Source organism: Ochotona curzoniae, unplaced genomic scaffold, assembly GCF_017591425.1.
Source record: "Ochotona curzoniae isolate NIBS_2020 unplaced genomic scaffold, NIBS_Ocur_1.0 contig_1071, whole genome shotgun sequence".
In the NCBI taxonomy this organism is placed as follows: Eukaryota; Metazoa; Chordata; class Mammalia; order Lagomorpha; family Ochotonidae; genus Ochotona; species Ochotona curzoniae.
The window spans coordinates 5,575,881-5,594,695 of NW_024464939.1; the positions used below are offsets into that span (position 1 = coordinate 5,575,881).

General features: G+C 38.5%; 1 protein-coding gene across 1 annotated transcript in view; it reads left to right on the forward strand.

Annotated features, from left to right (window-relative positions):
- The window catches only part of MMP16 (matrix metallopeptidase 16), a 265,162-nt gene that overhangs the window by 121,850 nt on the left and 124,497 nt on the right, over positions 1–18,815 (forward strand). Inside the window, exons 2-3 of the mRNA XM_040995311.1 lie at positions 2,589–2,737; positions 12,266–12,388. Of these exons, the coding sequence (XP_040851245.1) occupies positions 2,589–2,737; positions 12,266–12,388 (272 nt within the window). The remainder of the gene's footprint in view (positions 1–2,588; positions 2,738–12,265; positions 12,389–18,815) is intronic.

Sequence of the window (18,815 nt, forward strand, 5' to 3'; positions counted from 1 at the left end):
TAAAATATTGAAAACAAGGCTGTATTTCAATCAATAAAATATGAGAATGGATTTTTAGCATGCAGTGTGTGACAGATATATATAGACACGCATGCATACAAAAACAGTGACCCACACATATATATAGACATATATATTTCAACACATAGTTTAATTACTATGAGAAACATACAAAGAGTACATACCACATTATTATTAATTGGGATAGGTAATATGGCATATTTTTAAATGTTTGAAGGACAAAAAATGAATCAAATATGTATTTTCTAAAAGATGCTTTTTCCCACAATTAACTTAACAAATTTGTTTCAAATGTATATATTTATATAAGCATGATACACAAATATAAAAGTAATCATAATAGTGATTTTAATTATTATTTTCTCCTGGTAGCAGATTATATGTACATGTCAAGGGAAGGTATATTATCAAATATCACATTAATGATTTAATATTTTTCAATGGGGATGTGCTTGTAATTTAAAATATTATTTCCTAACTGATAAATCATGGCATTGATTTGTAAACCTACAAGCCACTTGACCATAAAATGTTAGATTTCCCACTATTTAGCAATTAGAAAAGAATTGCTTCCTTAGAAATCATTTGAAGTAATGGGCTTTCAGGACACACAGCATGATGTAAAAGTGAATATGAAGAAAAAATCACATTTTAAAATGTTATGTGAAATTGTTTAAAACATTAAGGCATGTATTCTGGAATATGGCGTTTTTTCATTAGATACTTAACACTTTTATGACTATGTGGTCCCATTTGTGTATAAAGAACAGGATTTATCATTATTAATAAATTCCTTTCTGCTGTCCTCATAGACATAATTGCGAGTAGCCATGTCACAATGCACCTAGCGACAATTCAGCTAACAAGTCAGTGATGAATGCAAGTAAAGTATTATGGAAATGTTCAGACTGAGAATGCACGCAGGTGTATATTTGTAAAAATCAAAATACGGTTTTCTAATTTTTGAGAAACTTAATGACAATGGGTATTGATTTCATAGTAAATATTATGGTTTGTATCCTTCAGTTACAAAAATAAATCCATTGAGAAATGCACAGCTGTGGACTATGCTAAAGAATACTTTTCTCTGGCAGCCTGTTCGCTGCAGTCGGCAGAGTGCTGTTGGCATACTCTTGCCATGTGTTATATGAGGTGCCAGGACCGGATTGCATCCATCCACCTTCCTGATAGTGATACATTGCTCACGTCTTAAACAGTTCCTAAAGTTTGTTTCCATAGTACTGGACTTTGAGGGGGAGTGGGATGATGGCTGTCAATTCTTGGAAATACCATGAAAGATTTTACTTCTTGGTTTCTCATTTCACTTGTTTGACATATATTTATTAGTCATTTCCTTTGGTGAAAATCAACTTTTATACATGCTGTTAATGGGAAAGGATAGCTGTCATCCAGTGAAAAGGTAATTTCAAGCAAGACTGTTCATGTGATGAATAAACACAGGGAAACACACAGCATGGTGGCAACTCCCTGCGGAATACATGGCTTCTGTTTTACTCGCTGGGCAGTATCACCTGACTCTATCAATTTGACAGATGATTGAATGTGTTTCATGAAATCTTAGAGCCCTGGTAAAGGCTGAGGTAAAGGCCAGCAGGACATACTCTTGAGTTGTCTATCACTTTCAACATCTAACTCTATTTAGAGTTTCAGTTGCTGCTCTCGCCACGCTTAGGTGTCAGTTCAACTCTTTTTGTTTGTTTTGTTTTATCTGTATCCTCCCAAATACTTCTTCGTCAAGGAAGGGGAGAATAAAATCATGAGAACCCTGAAGAGAAAGATGAACATGTTTTGAGTTTGTGAAGTTTCTTCTCAGTATCACAAATTTGATCACTAACGTGGTGAATGAAATTGAATCATTTAATGTGTGACGATTGAAGATACTTTGCATGAAAATATTATCTGTCCTTGGAGATAGCGTGATGAACTCATACCTTAGTTACATGATACTTTACACCCACAATGCGTGACACAATAGCACAGTTTATCTGTAGAGGTGTTATTCATTGCAACTATAGCCACAACAGCTGTCCAGGAAAAACAGATTCCTAATGCAGCAGAAGCAGTTTTAACTTGTCCTTACCCCACTGATGTTTTGAGGGAGTTCCACTGTTAAAGAAGTGTATGTTTTGGGGGATTTTCTGTGTCTCAAGGACAGGGTTGGATTTATTTAAGTTTTAGAATATAAATTTACATTAAAACATTTTTAAACGTACATTAGATTAAAGTATGTTTTACTTCGGCTGTATGGTATTTTTTTCCCTACTTGCTACTGAACTTTATATAGTGTATTCTTATAAGCAATTATTTTTTTTCAATTAGCATTTGTAGTTGTGTTACTAAGAGTCATGTGACCCTTCAAATTGTATTAAAAACAACCAAACCTACAGAATACGGCTGCAAAAAAGATGAAGGATGATTGGATATTTGCCATTGTAAATGCAAAAAAATAAAAGTTTACAAGTCTGTTGTAGGCATAAAATAATTATCAGGAAAATTGTTGTTGAACTGCAAAGATGATCTAAAAGAGTCTGTATTTGTTACTGCAGGTTTGGTTACAAAAGTACGGCTACCTTCCACCGACTGACCCCAGAATGTCAGTACTGCGTTCTGCAGAGACCATGCAGTCGGCCCTAGCTGCTATGCAGCAGTTCTATGGCATTAACATGACAGGAAAAGTGGACAGAAACACGATCGAGTAAGTAATGACACCTGCGCTCCTTTCTAATTTGGTCCTTGAGCCAATTGAGAAGTCTGAAAATGTCATATGAACTCTTCCAACCAAGTGGTATCATTTGTGTGCTAATCTTTTCTTTGGAATCACTCATTCTCCTCCCACTCCTCTGAAATGGTGTGAAATGATTAAAGGCAGAAGTCACATTTACTCACCTGATTTTAATGACTTGCTTTTTCAAAATAGGAAAGAAAACAGGAGAGGGAGAGTTGGTGCGTGGTGGTAGATAAAAATGCAGTGAGTGATGGAGCTGCTCTGAGTGGGAGGGAAGACTATGGTGTGCACACATCTTCTCACATATGCCAGGTGTTATCACATCAATCGGTTGACGTTGGCCCATAATGGAATCATGTACGCCATATATTTTGGAAAATTTTTGGGTGGGAGGACTGGTATCGGTGAGCTGGTTGAATACAGTCTACCAATTCCCCACTGGCAAGGTATCACCAAATAGCTTAAATCAAGAAAGAATTTTTACCCAGTCTTCATTTTCAATTTCTTGTTTACAATAGGCTTACTCTTACTTTTTAATAATATGTAACGTATGGGTTGATCCATCCATCATTTATTTCTTTATTCAACAAGTAACTTTTCCCTGGGCATCATGTCTCTGGTTGAAGCAGATACTTGCACAGATCTGAAGGCACCTTCTTTATCTGCATGACCTCACCTCTCTTGTGGGTAGGAGGGTCCCTTAGTTAGAGAGAAGCCCAGAGCAAATTCTGCAAAGTTAGTATATGGATTCCAAAACAGGAAATCATAAATGCTTTCAGTGGAGGGAAGTTGTTACTATTCTTAAAATCCTTGATACCCACATGGTCAGTATATTTTCATTTTGTGTGTGTGTTGATTTTTTGTGTTTTTTTTTTGTTAGTTTGTTCATCATATAATAACCCTCTGCAACAACAAGGAAAGAATGCATCTCTCTTTTGACTTATCAGAAAAAAGGACTTGAATGTCAGGGCGAAGCAAGGTCCAGGATACGGTTCTCTGACATAGTCTGAGAGTATTTCCTTCATTGCCCCATAAAAAAAAACACAAAATCATCTCTTTATTTAATCCTTGAATGCTGAAATAACTGTAATCAAATCAACTTAATTCTGACATATAAAAGTAATTTTAATACATAATTTTGAAATTTTAGTTTGCCTTCAATTGCTTATGAATCATATTTGTTTTGTCAAGACTAGAACATGTTGTAAAAATTAGAAAATGAAGCTTCAAAGTAATTTTTAAAAGTAACATACATTAGCTCTCCTAGCACTTTTTAAAAATATATATATTTTATGTGCAAAATCAGATATGCAGAGAGGAGAGGAGACAGAAAGATCTTCTGTCCAATGATTTACTCCCCAAGTGGCTGTGATGGCCACAGCTGAGCCAATCTGAATCCAGGAGCCAGGAACCTCCTCCAGGTCTCCCACGTGGGTGCAGGATCCCAAGGTTTGGGCTGTGCTCCTCTGCTTTCCCAGGCCACAAGCAGGGAGCTGGATGGGAAGTGAAGCTGTGGGGTTAAAAGGGGAGCCCATATGGGAACCTGGCATGTTCAAGGCAAGCACTTTAGCCGCTAAGCTATCGCACAGTCTTAATACTTAAAAGTTCTACAGCTATGAACTTTGATTCACATTTTAAAAAATAAAATAGAAATGTATGCAACATATTCTGGTGCTAGTATTGTGGCATAGTGGGTGAATTTGTTGCCAAAATTTATGACTGCTTCAATCCCATGGGTTTCACTATTCATCTAAGTCTATGCTAATGATCTAGAAAAATTAATGGAAGTGGGTCCAAGTGTAGGAGAAGCTGATGCCCATCTGGGAGAGCTAGATGAATGTCCTGGCCACTGACTGTCTCAATGTTGGCCTTGTGGCCAACTAAGGAATGAGTCAGTTATCGCAAGATCTCTCCCCGTCTCTACCTCTCTCCATAACTTTAGCTTCCAAAACATATATATATATGTATGTATATATACATCTATAAATATATGGTTTTTCACTTAGAAATTCACTAACAATATTGAAAATAGGATTTTGCCATTTTAGAACTACTTATATGTAATTATCTTTTACTAGCACATCAAATTTTCATTTTAAGTAATAATATACCACTTATCACAAACACATGCAATTTTAGATTAAAAAGAATCGCCTCCAGCAAGCTCTGTATTCCACTGGTGTAGTGAGGAGTTTTATTCAAACTGATCTGTTCATCTAGCATTTTCTATGGTGATGTAGATAGCTTCCTTGTTCCCTAATTGAGAATTGCCAGCATCTAATTCACATTCTCAAAAATTACGGCACATATTGCCAAGAAAAACTATAGGACTTGGAAGCAAATTCCCTTAACTTATTTGAATTATCATCAGTTCAGAATTATGGGCAAGGTCTTGATTCTTATTGGCTACATTTTACAATTTGTTTTAAAAATAGAGGCCACCAATGATAGTTTATGCATCTCCTCTCCCCAGTTTTTTGAGAGCTTCTGTAACTTGTTGAAAATATTTGGGACTCACAGGTTTCATTTTTTAAAGCAGCTAGGAAAAGATCTTTTTGGAGACAGTGAAAGCAGAAGACATGTGGGTTTTGCTTAGGCCTTTCATGAGCAAAAGGGTATGAAGAGTTTGTTATTGTCTGGAAGGAAGAGCTAAACCACATGCAGTTATAGAGATGGAACTGAGTGTCTTTGCACATTGACTGGCTCAGATTCCAGACTTGGAAAGACGATTTAAGTAGAATTTCTGTGACATACCATTTATTAAAAAAAAAAAAAGTTGACTATTTGCATAAGCAACACTAAATGTAAAATCAAAGCAATTTGGTTGCTTATTTTTGGTTTTATTTCAGTCTGTGTGTGTGTGTGTGTGTGTGTGTGTGTGTGTGTGTGTGTACACTTTAACAAAACCTTGTTTTAATTCATTTTTTTTTTCCATTGGGGGATGGAGGTTGGTTTGTTGATTTTTAAATCTAATAATACATCTTTTCCTTTAAGCGAAGTTATGCTCAGCGCTTATTTTTAAGGGAAATGCCAAAAGCGTTTTTAAATGCTGGTCATTTTCCTTTTCTAATCTGTCATGTGTCCTCTAGTTTCCATATCTGTTCAGAGATTTCACTTTCACTGTCACTCAGAAAGAAACTCCATGGCTTCCCTTGTCTACTACCTGTTTTTTTCCACCACTGATGTATCTGCACAGTGAGTGTTCTTGCTTGACTTAAATCGAATCACTGACTATTGGGGAATTATAATCCTGATACTTACTTTGATAAAACAGTATGCTTTTGTGATCTGAAAGAAATATGTGGAAACAACTCAGCCTGAAATTGCCTTCTGTTACTTTGCTTGATCAAATTATAAGGTATTAATTTTTAGGTGAATATTACTACATAAATATGGACGCTAGTTAAACATCTAAATTTATTCCTTGATATTAGAAAATTGATTTATCCATTTTCAGATGCTTTGAACTGCTACCTAATTTATGCTTAAATTAGTTATATCCTCCTTTGAAAAAGACATGTGGTATAGTTATTTTACAATTCTTGAGTACTGAAAATAATGATGATAATTATAGTAAACCTCATATTATATTGAAACAGTTAGCTGTTTTCCAGCAACAAATTTAGGTATGTCTGAAAACAGCATGTTATATTGCTTTTATGTTAATTAGCAATGATAAAAAAAGGAGTAATAAATACTTATTTCCCAACAAGTTCATTATTTTATGTTGAAATGGTTCTTCTAATTTATGGATTAGTTTCCTAATTTGTAAGCAAGTTCACTTAAACTCTTTAATGAGTGAAAAAATCTGCAGTATGCATACAGGATGTATTCACCAAGGAGAACAAAAAAAGAGAACAGTAACTATTAGCTTGATGTGCTTTCATAATGTTAATACTACATTTTGCATTTTTGTTCAACATGTACACAGTGGTAAGCACTCTAGCCTACTGGATGAAATGTTACTGCTTTTTCAAAATTGTTTTTTGTAATAAAGATTTATTTATTTGAAAGACATAAAAAAGGAGGGAGAAAAAGTGACAAGCAGAAAGAAAGAGAGCCATGACTCCCCAAATGGCTTCAAGGCTGATCCGGAAGAAAAGCAGGAACAAGGCAGTTTACAGAGATCTCCAGCGTGGATTTAGGAACTTAGATACATGAGGCATCTTCTGCTGCCTTCCCAGGCAAATCAGCAAGTAACGTGACAAAAGCAGAATAACCAAGAAATGAACCCTAAGGGACACTGGTGTCACAGCAGTGGCTTTACTCTGTGCTATAATGCTATAATGCTGGACCATTAAATTATTTTAAGGAAGACAGAAAAATACAAATAGCCTTATATCTCCCATCAGCTATTGACTTTCCATAAGCTCCCATCAGCTGGTTCAGGTTACAATAATTGCGACTGAAGCCAAGAGCAGAAAACCCAATACAGGGTACCATAGGGGTGACAGGTAACCAAATACACGAGGCACCTTCTGCCTCCCTGAAGAGTGTGCTTTGCACAAGGGGAATCAGGACTTGAGCTGGACTCCAACACAGGTACTTCAATCCTGATTGGGTGGCATCCTAAGCCTTAAGTACCATTCTAATTATCCACCCAGAGATATTATTTGAAAATAAATTTGGGCCCAGTGTGATGGCTCAGTGGCTAAATCCTCACCTTGTATGCGCCAGGATCCCATGGGCACCAGTTCGTGTTCCAGCTGTTCCACTTCCCATCTAGCTCCCTGCCTGTGACCTGGGAAACCGATAGAGGACGGCCCAAGCCTTGGGGCCCTGTAGCTGTGTAAGAAACCCTTAAGAAGCTCCTGGCTCCTGGATTCACAATGATTCAGTCCCAGCCATTGCAGCCACTTGTGTGGTGAACCAGTAGAATGAAGAGTTTTCTCTCCATCTTTCCTTCTCTTCGTTAATCTGATCTGCTTTTCCAATTAGGAATAAATAAATGCATCTTTTTAAAAAGTAATAAATATTTAATTTTAAACTCATAATACTCCTTTAATATTATTTCACTAATACAAAATAAATAATAATGTAAAATATAAGTCATACAATATTGAGTGTATAGGATGTTTTGTGCAATTCTGCCTATTTTTTCAGATCACGCCAGAAATTTAACTTACTAAAATAAAATGAATAGCTTTTTTACAGAATGGTTACAAACTGGTGATTTATGAACTCCTAATTTATAATTAAAGTACTTATGTAGATATATTAAGAACTGCACAATTTCTGGCTCATCAAGATGTTTCATGGTTTTAATCTTTTTTTATATAGATTGCTGAGTTTCTGATACTTCAGCTTCTTTTTCAAATTGCATATAAAAATATACCTTCAGTCATTTGAGGTATTTTGCTTAACTTTTGAGTATACCGATGCCATCCGTATATACACAAGGTAGAATGATCTTCATTTGATAGCTACAGAAGGCTAATTAATACCTAAGCTATCAGGGACCTTCGATTCCCATTTTAAAAATGTGAACAATGAAAGCATTCATTAAAAACTGGCAGTAAATCCACTGCCATTTCAGTCCTGTGTGTAATGTGCACGTCCAGGCAGACAGCTAATGAGTTGACAGAAACAAAACTCTGAAACAATGTAAGCTGTCAGCTCTCAGCACACTGAGCTCTAAGGTAAGTTACTGCTAACGGTTTCCTCACTGACTACTTTACTCGATTTTTTGAAATCAAAGATAATAATACACACCCGAATTTCTAAAATGACAATAAATATGTAAAACATTTCTAGAAGGGTGTTTTGGAGTGAGTCAAAAACAAATACTAAATAGTATTCTTACCTCTAATTAAGTCTTGGAAAGATCTCGAAGATGGAAACCTATCTAATCTATTGTGGTAATGACTAGTGTTTTAAGAAAATAAAATAGTGAGATCAATTGCATTTTGACCACCAACCATTTTTGTTGGTTCTTGACAAAGGTAGGTGTATATATACACGTTGCCTTTGTGTGGTCTAATTCCCTGTAATTAATTCATGTAACCTGACATCCCACTGCGTTCCTGTGTACTACTGCCATCTTGCAGCATTGTTGTATGAGCACAAGATCCAAAAGCCTCACCCTGGAGGCCCTGCTTGGAGTCCTACGTTGCATGACCCTATGTGTTTGGCACCAGTGCCTTTCTCATTTAAAAGAAAAATGTTTAACTGAAGTTAATGGGCACTCATTTGTATGTGTAAACATGCTTCTATTGTAAGTGTGCTTAAACATTTCAGACTACTTCACTTCCGTAGACCAGAAGACAGCAAAATTAGTGATGTGTTGGTTAGCCAATCACCAATAAAATATCTGTTTTGAATAAAAGAATTATGCGAGTTAACAAATTGGTTACTCAGAGTTGAAACGAGTCTTCTGTTACTAAAACTATACTATGTAACTATCAAACTTTAAGTATAAAATAATAATTATTATCAATTAGCCATAATGGAAGTTATGTAGTTCGCATACTTGTGAGTTCTTCATGTGAGTTAACTAACTTCAAATGAACTCACTAAATGCTCTTCACAGTAAGTCAGCAAGGGTGATAATATCAACTCCATCTCATTCATAGGACTAGTATGCTAAATTGCTTCATAGAGCTACTGATTTGATAGAGCTGGGTTGGGAATGCTAAAGTCTGAAGCCAGAATCTCTGCTCACAGCTTTCACTCTGTGTGTGTGTGTGTGTGTGTGTGTGTGTGTGTGTGTGTGCTTGATTTTATCTATTTTTGTTTCAATGTGAATTTATTTAAAATAAAACATTAATGATATGCCTACTACTTTAAAATTCTGTGGATCTGAAGTAAGCATTTGACGTTAGGGTTATGATGCCCACATACCCTATTGAAACACCTCAATTCTTTCCCTAGCTCCATCTTCTAAATCAAGATCCCCACAAGTACAGATTTCAGGGTCAGATTAGAAGCTGAGATCCTTATTGAGTCCAAATACTATCAGTCAAGTTTAGTAGTGCATTTTAATCATATATTTTGCATCTTGACTTTTTGATAATACCAGTTAATTTGTCTTTGTCAGAATATTTCATGCAATTGTTAGCAAAATTAACATAGAATGTTCTTTACTTGGCTGGGCTTCATTAGGACTTCTTTACTTAAACAGTTAATATTATATGTTGCCTGGATTTATTATTTCTTACTCTTAAATTACCTACATCACATCTAATGCTCTATGTCATGATCACACAGTATCCATGAGTTAAGAACACAGAGCTGGACTACGAATATCTCAGCAAACTTTTTGAATGGCGAGGGAGATCACTTTATGTAAGGGTAGGTAGACTTAATTCATTTTATTCCTGCTCCTTGCTGGAAACCTCACTGTGCGCAAACCCTATCATCCTGGACTCTCACAGGTCAGAGACAGACACACACATATCAGAACACCCAGTGTACCTGTGTGACTTGAATATTAAAGTATAAATAAGATTCTCAGGATGAACATAGAGGAAAGGACCTTCCAAACAGAGGTCACTATATACACGGGTGGAATATTGTGTAGTTCTGAATAATTCTGAGCACATATTGGAAAGTAGAGAAACAGAACATGCTGCTGTTAGTAGCCAGAATAAGACTTCTTTCTAAGAGCATTTCTCATTCCCAGCATGATGAAGTTACGTATTTGCTTTTGGAAGATTTTTTAAAGACAATGATGAGAATGAGAAACATCATGGATATTTTAAGTGGATGTGACGAGGGATTCGTGATTATGATAGTTGGGTTTCTGATGTAAACCTTAGAAACCCTTAAGACTTTCAGTTTTCACAAGTCATCAGATCAGCTTGTGTAAGTTTGGGTAGGACAATCATATTGTTTGCTATGATTGTTTCTTTGTTTTTGTATTTTGCTTGTTTATTTTGTAAAGGTGATAACAAGGCATATAGGTGAAGATATGAAAGAAGTTCTCGCAGTTTCCTCCTGTATCCTCAGGGATGTGTGTGTTCTGAGACCCGTGGATGCCAAAATTCACCAAGGTGCAAATCCTTTAGGTTGAAAAGAGTGAGAGAGAGAGATAGAATTTGGGGGAAAAAAGGCAGAGGATGTGCATGTTTGGTGTATACACTTCCTTTTATATACCATCAATCATTTCTGGATTACCTATAATTCATAATAAAATATAAATGCTATGCCCAGCTCCGGGGTTTACATCTCTTTGGGAAGTGAATCATTGGACAGAAAATCTCTTTCTCTATCCTTCTTTCTCTGTATCTCTGCCTTTTGAATAGTAACTAACAACTAACTAACTAGCTAAATAAATAAATAAATAAATAGACCTTTGAAAGCCTTTCATTTTTCCAATTATAAGGCAATCTATTTTCAAACACAAATGTTAATCTTTATTGATACAGTGCTATTCTACATATTTGCGAATACTGTTTCAGAAGAATTTGATTTATTTATCATTAAAGATCCAAAACAAATAACTGCTACATTGAAAGTAAAATAATACTCCCAAGTAAAGTAAAAACTAGAAGAATGCAAATGTTTTACCAAGGAACAATCCATTACTACGTATGCTAAATGTTATTGGCAAAGTTTTGTGGGTTCTTCCCTTAGCTTAGTATAGAAATAAAAAGCTGGGAATCGGTTGCAGACAAAAAAAGTTTTATTTGTAAAGTGAGCATGTGAACAGGAAACGGAGAAAGGGGAAGATATTTCTGGGGAAAGATCTGGGAGTTGGAGTGGTTCCTGCAAAGACACCGGCAGGAACACCTGATTTTGAAAGGAAGTAAGTGTCCTGGGTTTTTAAGGGTTCTATGGCTGCTCTTTAAGTGGAAATCTGAGGGGGAGACAGTTCCCATGGTGGTCACTCAACAGTTAGGAAGTGGCTGGGCAATTCCTGTGCTGCCCACTTAAAAGTGTCATTTCCTGGCCATCTGGTAAGGGACAAATGATAAGTTTCCCTTCTCCAGTTGTTTTGTTTGCTTTGTTTTGTTTTGTTTTGTTTTGTTTTCTCTGTTTGCTACTAGTGGCCCAGGCAGAGTGACTTCATCAAGTTTGCTGCTGGAGTCAACACATGATTTTAGCAGGGTTGGATTTCCTCACTGCAGAAGAACATTATAAAATAAATTTGCTGCTGAATTTAAAGTAATGCACCTGATTGTAGTAATCTTTAAGTGTCAAAAGAAGAGCACATCTTGAGAAAGAAATTGAAAATTAATGACTTGCCAAAGGTTTCATGTCTCGTTAACAGAAAATTCTAGTTAGAAGCATGAGAGCAATTTAATGTTCACTTATTTCACATGGATTAAAGAGACAATAGTTACTTCTCAGATATCTAACTGGTAAGGCAGTGATTCTTCATCATTCAAAAAAATAGTCTGTGTACTTATATTCAAATTGCAAGAAACCGGACATTCTCCCCATTTATAAGATCCATTGTTTTCATCATTACTGTATCAGGTTAATCCTTGAGTTGATTTATTTCCAGATAAAAGTTTAAAGTTATTGTAAATAATTGGAACATACTACTTTTCGCAGCTGGATGAAGAGGCCTCGCTGCGGTGTGCCTGACCAGACGAGAGGTAGCTCCAAGTTTAATATTCGCCGGAAGCGATATGCATTAACAGGACAGAAGTGGCAGCACAAACACATCACCTACAGGTATGAGAACCACAATGAACTATTGATGTTTTGACGTTTCAGTTGCCGTATTCTACCTGTTGATAGGTGCTCACATTTTAGGGTTTGAGTTAATAAAAAGGATGTAAAGTTGTAATTGAAAACAATGTAAGTTATCTTCTGGGGGACATTTTAGACATCCTTTGAAGCTCTTGATCATTTTTATGAATTCTTCCAGCTTCTTGGGTGAATGCCAATATTTCTTCAGTTCTGAGATACGGGTTCTAAAGCAATGGGGTTTTAATAAATATCCATAATCTTAACATAATAAAATAGTAAAACATAAAAATGACTGCCATGCAAACAAACGTTCATAATCTATTAACTTTTAGCATCAGTCCAACTAGTTTAAATTTCTTGCAGTTTTTCAAGCGCATCATCCATTCTTGTGTTGCCTTCCGTGATGCACGATGTCTGCTATTCTGAAGTGACAATGGCTGTTAATGTAGTCTTCTTATTTATTATTGAACAAGTGTTAATTGAATCTCAGCATGAACAAAGAACAGTGTAGGCCCTGAGGATATAGCATTTGAAACAAAACCAAACCAAACAAAACCTGGGGACCCAGTTTGTCCTCATGGAATTTTCAGTCATGTGGAAAAATTAACAATCATACAAATGTGGTACGTGCTATGAAAAGGAAAAAATGGGATACAAAAGAAATATAAACTGGGGTCAGCCAGTCCATTCTCGAAAACCAGCAAAGTCCTCCTAAATGAAATGACTGTTTAGCAAAGACCTGCAAAAAACAGAAAGAGCTTGCCAACACAATAAACAGAGAAAGAGGGGCTCTGAACAGAGCTGGGTGTCAGGAACCGTTTTTGTAATTGCTTTCATGAATCTCATAGATACAATTCCAATCATCTTCCTCACATTTTGTAAGAAGGGAATTTAATAAATCTTATTATTTGTGAAAATAACAATTCCTGCTTAAGATTAAAAACTTTAAAAGCCGTTTGTTTTGTCTCTATATATGTCTTTTTTAAATATATTTTTATTTTGAGTTTTGAATCTTAAATTATATGGTAAATTTTAAATTGTATAGGCTGGGATTCCTCCCAAACTCTCACGCTCTACATATGTCTTAATATGATGTTTGCACTTTGCTTATTTTTGAAATAATTTTAAGCATTGTTTTATACTGTTTCAGTCAACTTATTTTCCTCTACTTTTGAGAAAAATCAAAGAAAGAAGAGTTAGGCCAAGCCCATGAAATTGATATTCGATAATTAATTATCAGTATTTTTTTGGTTCATAAATTTATTCTATTATATCTGCAATCTACATTTGCAAAAATCATTTTAAAACATTGCAATGGAGGCTGGTGTTGTGGCAAACTGAGTAAAAACTTCCACTTGTGACATTGGCAACCCCATGTCCTGGTTCCTCTACTTCCCATCCAACTCCCTAGTCATGAGTCATGAAAAGCAGCAGAAAATGGTTTGAGGACTTGGATCTGTGCCAACTACATTAAGACCTGAATGAAGCTCCTGGCCCAGGCAACACCATTGTGACTATCTGAGAAGTAAAACAGAGGATAGAAGATGTCGCTTTCTTGATCTTTTTCTGGTCCTCTTCCTCCTTTCTTCTTTTCTCCTCTCTCTCTTTATCTGCACGCAATCCAGCTCCCCTTCCTCTCTCTTGCTCTCCTGTTCTCCCATTTGTTCTCCCTATCTCTGTAACTCTGGCTTTCAAATACAATTCATCTTTGTTTAAAAATAATAATAACAGTAAGATTATGGTCTGGCACAATGACTCAGTTGGGTAATCCTCTCCTTGCAAGTACCGGGGTCCTGTATGGATATTGATTTATGTCCCGGCTGCTCCACTTCCCATTCAACTCCCTACTTTGTTGCCTGGGAAAATGGTACAGGACCGCCCATAGCCTTGGGACCCTGCATGCAGATGGGAAACTTGGAAGAAGCCGCTGGCTTCTGGAGTCAGATCAGTTCAGCTCTGGCCATTGTAGCCACTGGAGAGTGTACCAGCAGTTGAAAGATTTTTCTCTTGTCTTTCCTCTCGGTAAACCTGCCTTTCAATATAAATAAGTAAATCTTTTAAAAATTGCAAGAATGACACCTCCTGGATTACATTTCGTTTCTAATCAGCTTTCTTTAGGTTAAAATATTCAACTTATGGTGTTTAATAAGAGGAAAAAGGCATGGAAGGATACTTCTGTTCTGGTCAGATGTTGCAATGGAAAGTGCGAATTCAAAGGCTGAATTTTACTGAAGTAAATATAGTAAAATATGTTAAAGAAATTTAAACACAAATAACTACATTTTTGAACCAAGGAGAAGAATACAAAAGCTGGGAGAATAAAGAAACAACAGGAAGCCTAGGAGTTACTTAACGTGCAGGTCAAGCAGAAAGAATTTAAATTTCTATCTTGACAATACTAATGGAGTATTGCAGAAGAAATTCCATATGACCACCTTAATAAACATCAAAACAATTGCCAAGAACAATTGCCATCCATCTATGACAGCTAGAAAAAAAAAGCACCTTAGTTAACAATGACATACAGAAAGATAATAATCATAACTTTGGTATGTACGTTAGGTATTTATTTAATTTGAAATGGAGGGGAAAAGTCATTGAGGAGTAACATCAACAAAAATATCTGCTATCTCTACTTCTGGTCAACAACATTGCACACCTGTTAATAAAGATCAGAAAACAAAGGATACCTATAATGATTGAAAAAAAAAAAAAAACTAAACGAAAGAACTAAACTAAAGTAAGGCTGGAGAATGCTCTCTGTCTCTCTCTCTCTTTTTTTTTTTTTTTAAGAAATAAAAAGGCCGTATTAAGTTTAGAAATAGTAGATTTTATAATCAGAGCAATTTTAGTTTTGGGGGAAAATGGATCATACAGTACAGGGTTCAGTGTCTTGTCTTCCTGTTCTCCCTTGCTCCCCTCGTGAGCACATAGTTTCTCCTAGTTTTCAATTCCTGCTTTGTGTGATACCAGTATCAATTCTTTATTTTTCTTTTTTATTTTTAATATTGTTTACTTTGTTAAGAAGAATACATGCCCATGTGGGCCTCTGGTTAGGATGGGGAGGTTTAGGTGTGGCGGAAGACAGGTGGGACAGATGTTCTAACCTTTTTGGGTTTTTTGTTTATTTTGTTTTGTTTTGTTTTGTTTTGTTTTCTCCTGTGTCCACAGGGGTAGCTCCTTATTGGCAAGCTGCATTAGCACCTGGGGATGGGGGATGGTCCTTTGATAACTCTTTAGAAACCCGGATGTAGGAAGTGTTCTGATAGTTTTGTTACTTCATTGGTTTTGATAGTTCTGACACGTTGTTGTCTCCTTTGCACCAGGGCTGAGAAAATCATTCCAGGGCCTACTGGCTGATCAAGTCAGTTTTACTGCATCCACACACATGCTGGTAGCTTAGCAGAGGAATTGTTCACCTTGTTGTGTTTTCTAGTCTCTAACAAGGCAGTTGATACCCAGTGCTGGCCTGGATGAGGTAGCTGGCATGTCCCCCTGAGTGCATCTGGGCATTCTCTACACTGCATGGGCATCAGAAGTTGAAGAAGCCCAGTCCTAAAGTACGAACTCTAAGGGCAGACCGCACAGCCTGTGATTTTACCTGTGGCCAGGGTCTAACTCAAGCACAGACAGGGAGTGCCCCAAGAAACCTCAATTGAGGTTACCTCAACCTTGACGTGTATATACCATCCAGTGAATGATCAGGTGCAGTCTGTCACATGCACAGACTAACACAAACTATTGGATGCAACGGCCTGGTCAGTTCAACCCCTGCCCAAATCTACTGTGCACAAATGGGTGCAGCAGCCCAGCCCAGCAAGCCTATAACAGTTCTCACACATAACAGCTGGTGATGCCTAGTCAGGGTAACCCCCAGTAACTCCTACCAGACCACCTCAGCCATGGTTTTTGTTGTTGTTGTTTGTTCTTAATATTTATTTGTTTATTGGGCCAGGATAGCCTAGCAGCTGAAGTCCTCACCTTGTATGCACCAGGATCCCATATGGGTGCCAGTTCTATTCCTGGCCGCCCTGCTTCCCATCAAGCTCACTGCTTGTGGCCTGGTAAAACAATGGAGGATGACCCAAAAGCTTTGGGACTCTGCACCCATGTGGGATACCTGGAAGAGGCTCCAGGCTCCTGCTTTCGGATCGATTCAGCCTCCAGCTGTTGCAGTCACTTGGGGAGTGGATCATCGGATGTAAGATCTTTCTCTCTGCCTTTCCTCCTCTCTGAATATCTGACTTTTCAATAAAAATAAAATAAATCATCGAAAAAAATTTGCTTATTTATTATTTGGGTAGTCAGATACACAGAGAGGAAAAGAGACAGAGAGGAAGATCTTCTGTCCGCTGCTCCACTCCCCAAGTAGCAACAACAACCGGAGATGAGCCGATCTGAAGCCAGGAGCCAGGAGTTTCCTGCAAGTCTTCCATGCGGGTGCAGGAACCCAAGGCCTTGTGCTATTATCAACTGCCTTTCCAGGCCACAAGTAGGGAGCAGAATGGGAAGCAGGGTTGCCAGGACATGAACCAGGACCAACAAAGGATACTGGTGCATGCAAAGGCTAGGACTTTAGCCACTAGGATACCGTGCTGGGCCCTACGACATAGTTTTTGTGCACATGCTTGCCTCTGCTTTGGCCTATTCTAACTCAAGCCATATCTCATCTGGCTGTCATGCACACTTGTGTGTGCTACAGCTTAGGACAGCCTAACCTTCCCCAGACCGAGCCCTTGCACATGCTGACAGACACTGCTGCACTGTCCAGCTTGGCCTGTCCTCAACCCTAGCTCTATGCTCCCTGGTGATATGTGAAGCCAGCAACGGAGTGTCCACAGTTACTGTGCCAGGCATGTTCCCATCCTCAGATCATGCACCTGCCAGGGGTTGACCTGACATATCTCAAACTCAGCCCCAGCATTAGCTGGTTCTGTGGCCTAGTCTGAGATGGCTCAGCCTCAGTTTCAGCGTTCACAAGCAGATACTAAAATCTGGCTCAGCTTGGCATGCACCTAGTTCTGACTTTCACCAGTGGGTGCAACAGCCTAGGCCAGCCTAGCACATCCGCAGAACGAGTGCTCATATGAATCGATGGGTGTTGTTGTCCAACAGGCCTGGGTTGTATCCTGTCCTGGCTATCACTCACATCAGTGTGTGCTGTGGACTGTTCCTGCCCAGCCTGCTCCCCCAACCGCAGTACTTATACCAGTGTGAGCTGCAGCTTAGCAGGGCAGTTCCCCAAATTCCCGTGCCAGACTGGCCCCAAGAACAGTTCCTGCATATATCAGTGGGTACAGCTGCTCAGATTGACATGGCTAGCCCCTAGTCCTGATACTCACTGGTAGACACTACATCCGAGACTGACTGGTCCACAACCATTTCAGCTCTCATCAATGGATGCTACAGCTTAGCCCAGCTTGACCTGCTCCCAGACCCAGGTCTCTAGTAACGCAAAGGGTGCTGCAGCCTCATCCAGTCTGTCCCACACTCATTCTGGCTCTCATGATTGCCAGTGTATGCTGGAGCTTAGTCCAGCATGACCTACTCCAGGCTAGGCCCTTGCAAATACCAATTGCTGCTATAACCTTGCTCCACCTGATTCACCCATAGCCCCAGCTCTTGCATTCACCAGTGGGAGTTACAGCCCACTGGGGAAGTCCCAAGAATTACCCTAACAGGCCTGTTTCCAGACCTGGGTCTGTGTTGACAGGTGCTTTGACCCGATCATGCCTGGTGCAGATGCAGTCTCAGCTTTCAGTTGTTGGTATCAGCCTAGCCTATCCAAACACGTCCCACACCCTATCCTGCTTCTTTGTGCCATAGAGTGCCTAGGTCTGGCCCTGCCTAGCCTCTCCCTAGACCTGGCACTTACAAACACTGAGATATGGGTCCCGGTGCGGTGGCGCAGTGGTTAAGGTCCTCGCCTTGCCGCCTGGGATCCCATATGGGCGCTGGGCACCGGTTCTAATCCCGGCAGCCCTGCTTCCCATCCAGCTCCCTGCCTGTGGCCCAGGAAAGCAGTTGAGGACGGCCCAAAGCTTTGGGACCCTGCACCCGCGTGGGAGACCCGGAAGAGGCTCCTGGCTTCGGACTGGCATAGCATCGGCCGTTGCGCTCACTTGGGGAGTGAATCATCGGACGGAAGATCTTCTTCTCTCTCCTCTCTGTACATCCGCTTTTCCAATAAAAAAAATAATAAAAATAAATCTTTAAAAAAAAACAAACACTGAGATATGCTGCAGAATTGCCTGTCCTGGACTGTACCAAGCTCCAACTGTTATGCTCCCCAGTGGGGGCTGTGACTTAGTAAAGGGATTTCCCAAGTTTTCCTACTAGGCCTGCCCAAAGTACCACAGATCATATGTGCCAGAAGGGACAACAGCCTTGCTTGGCATTTTCTGCCCTC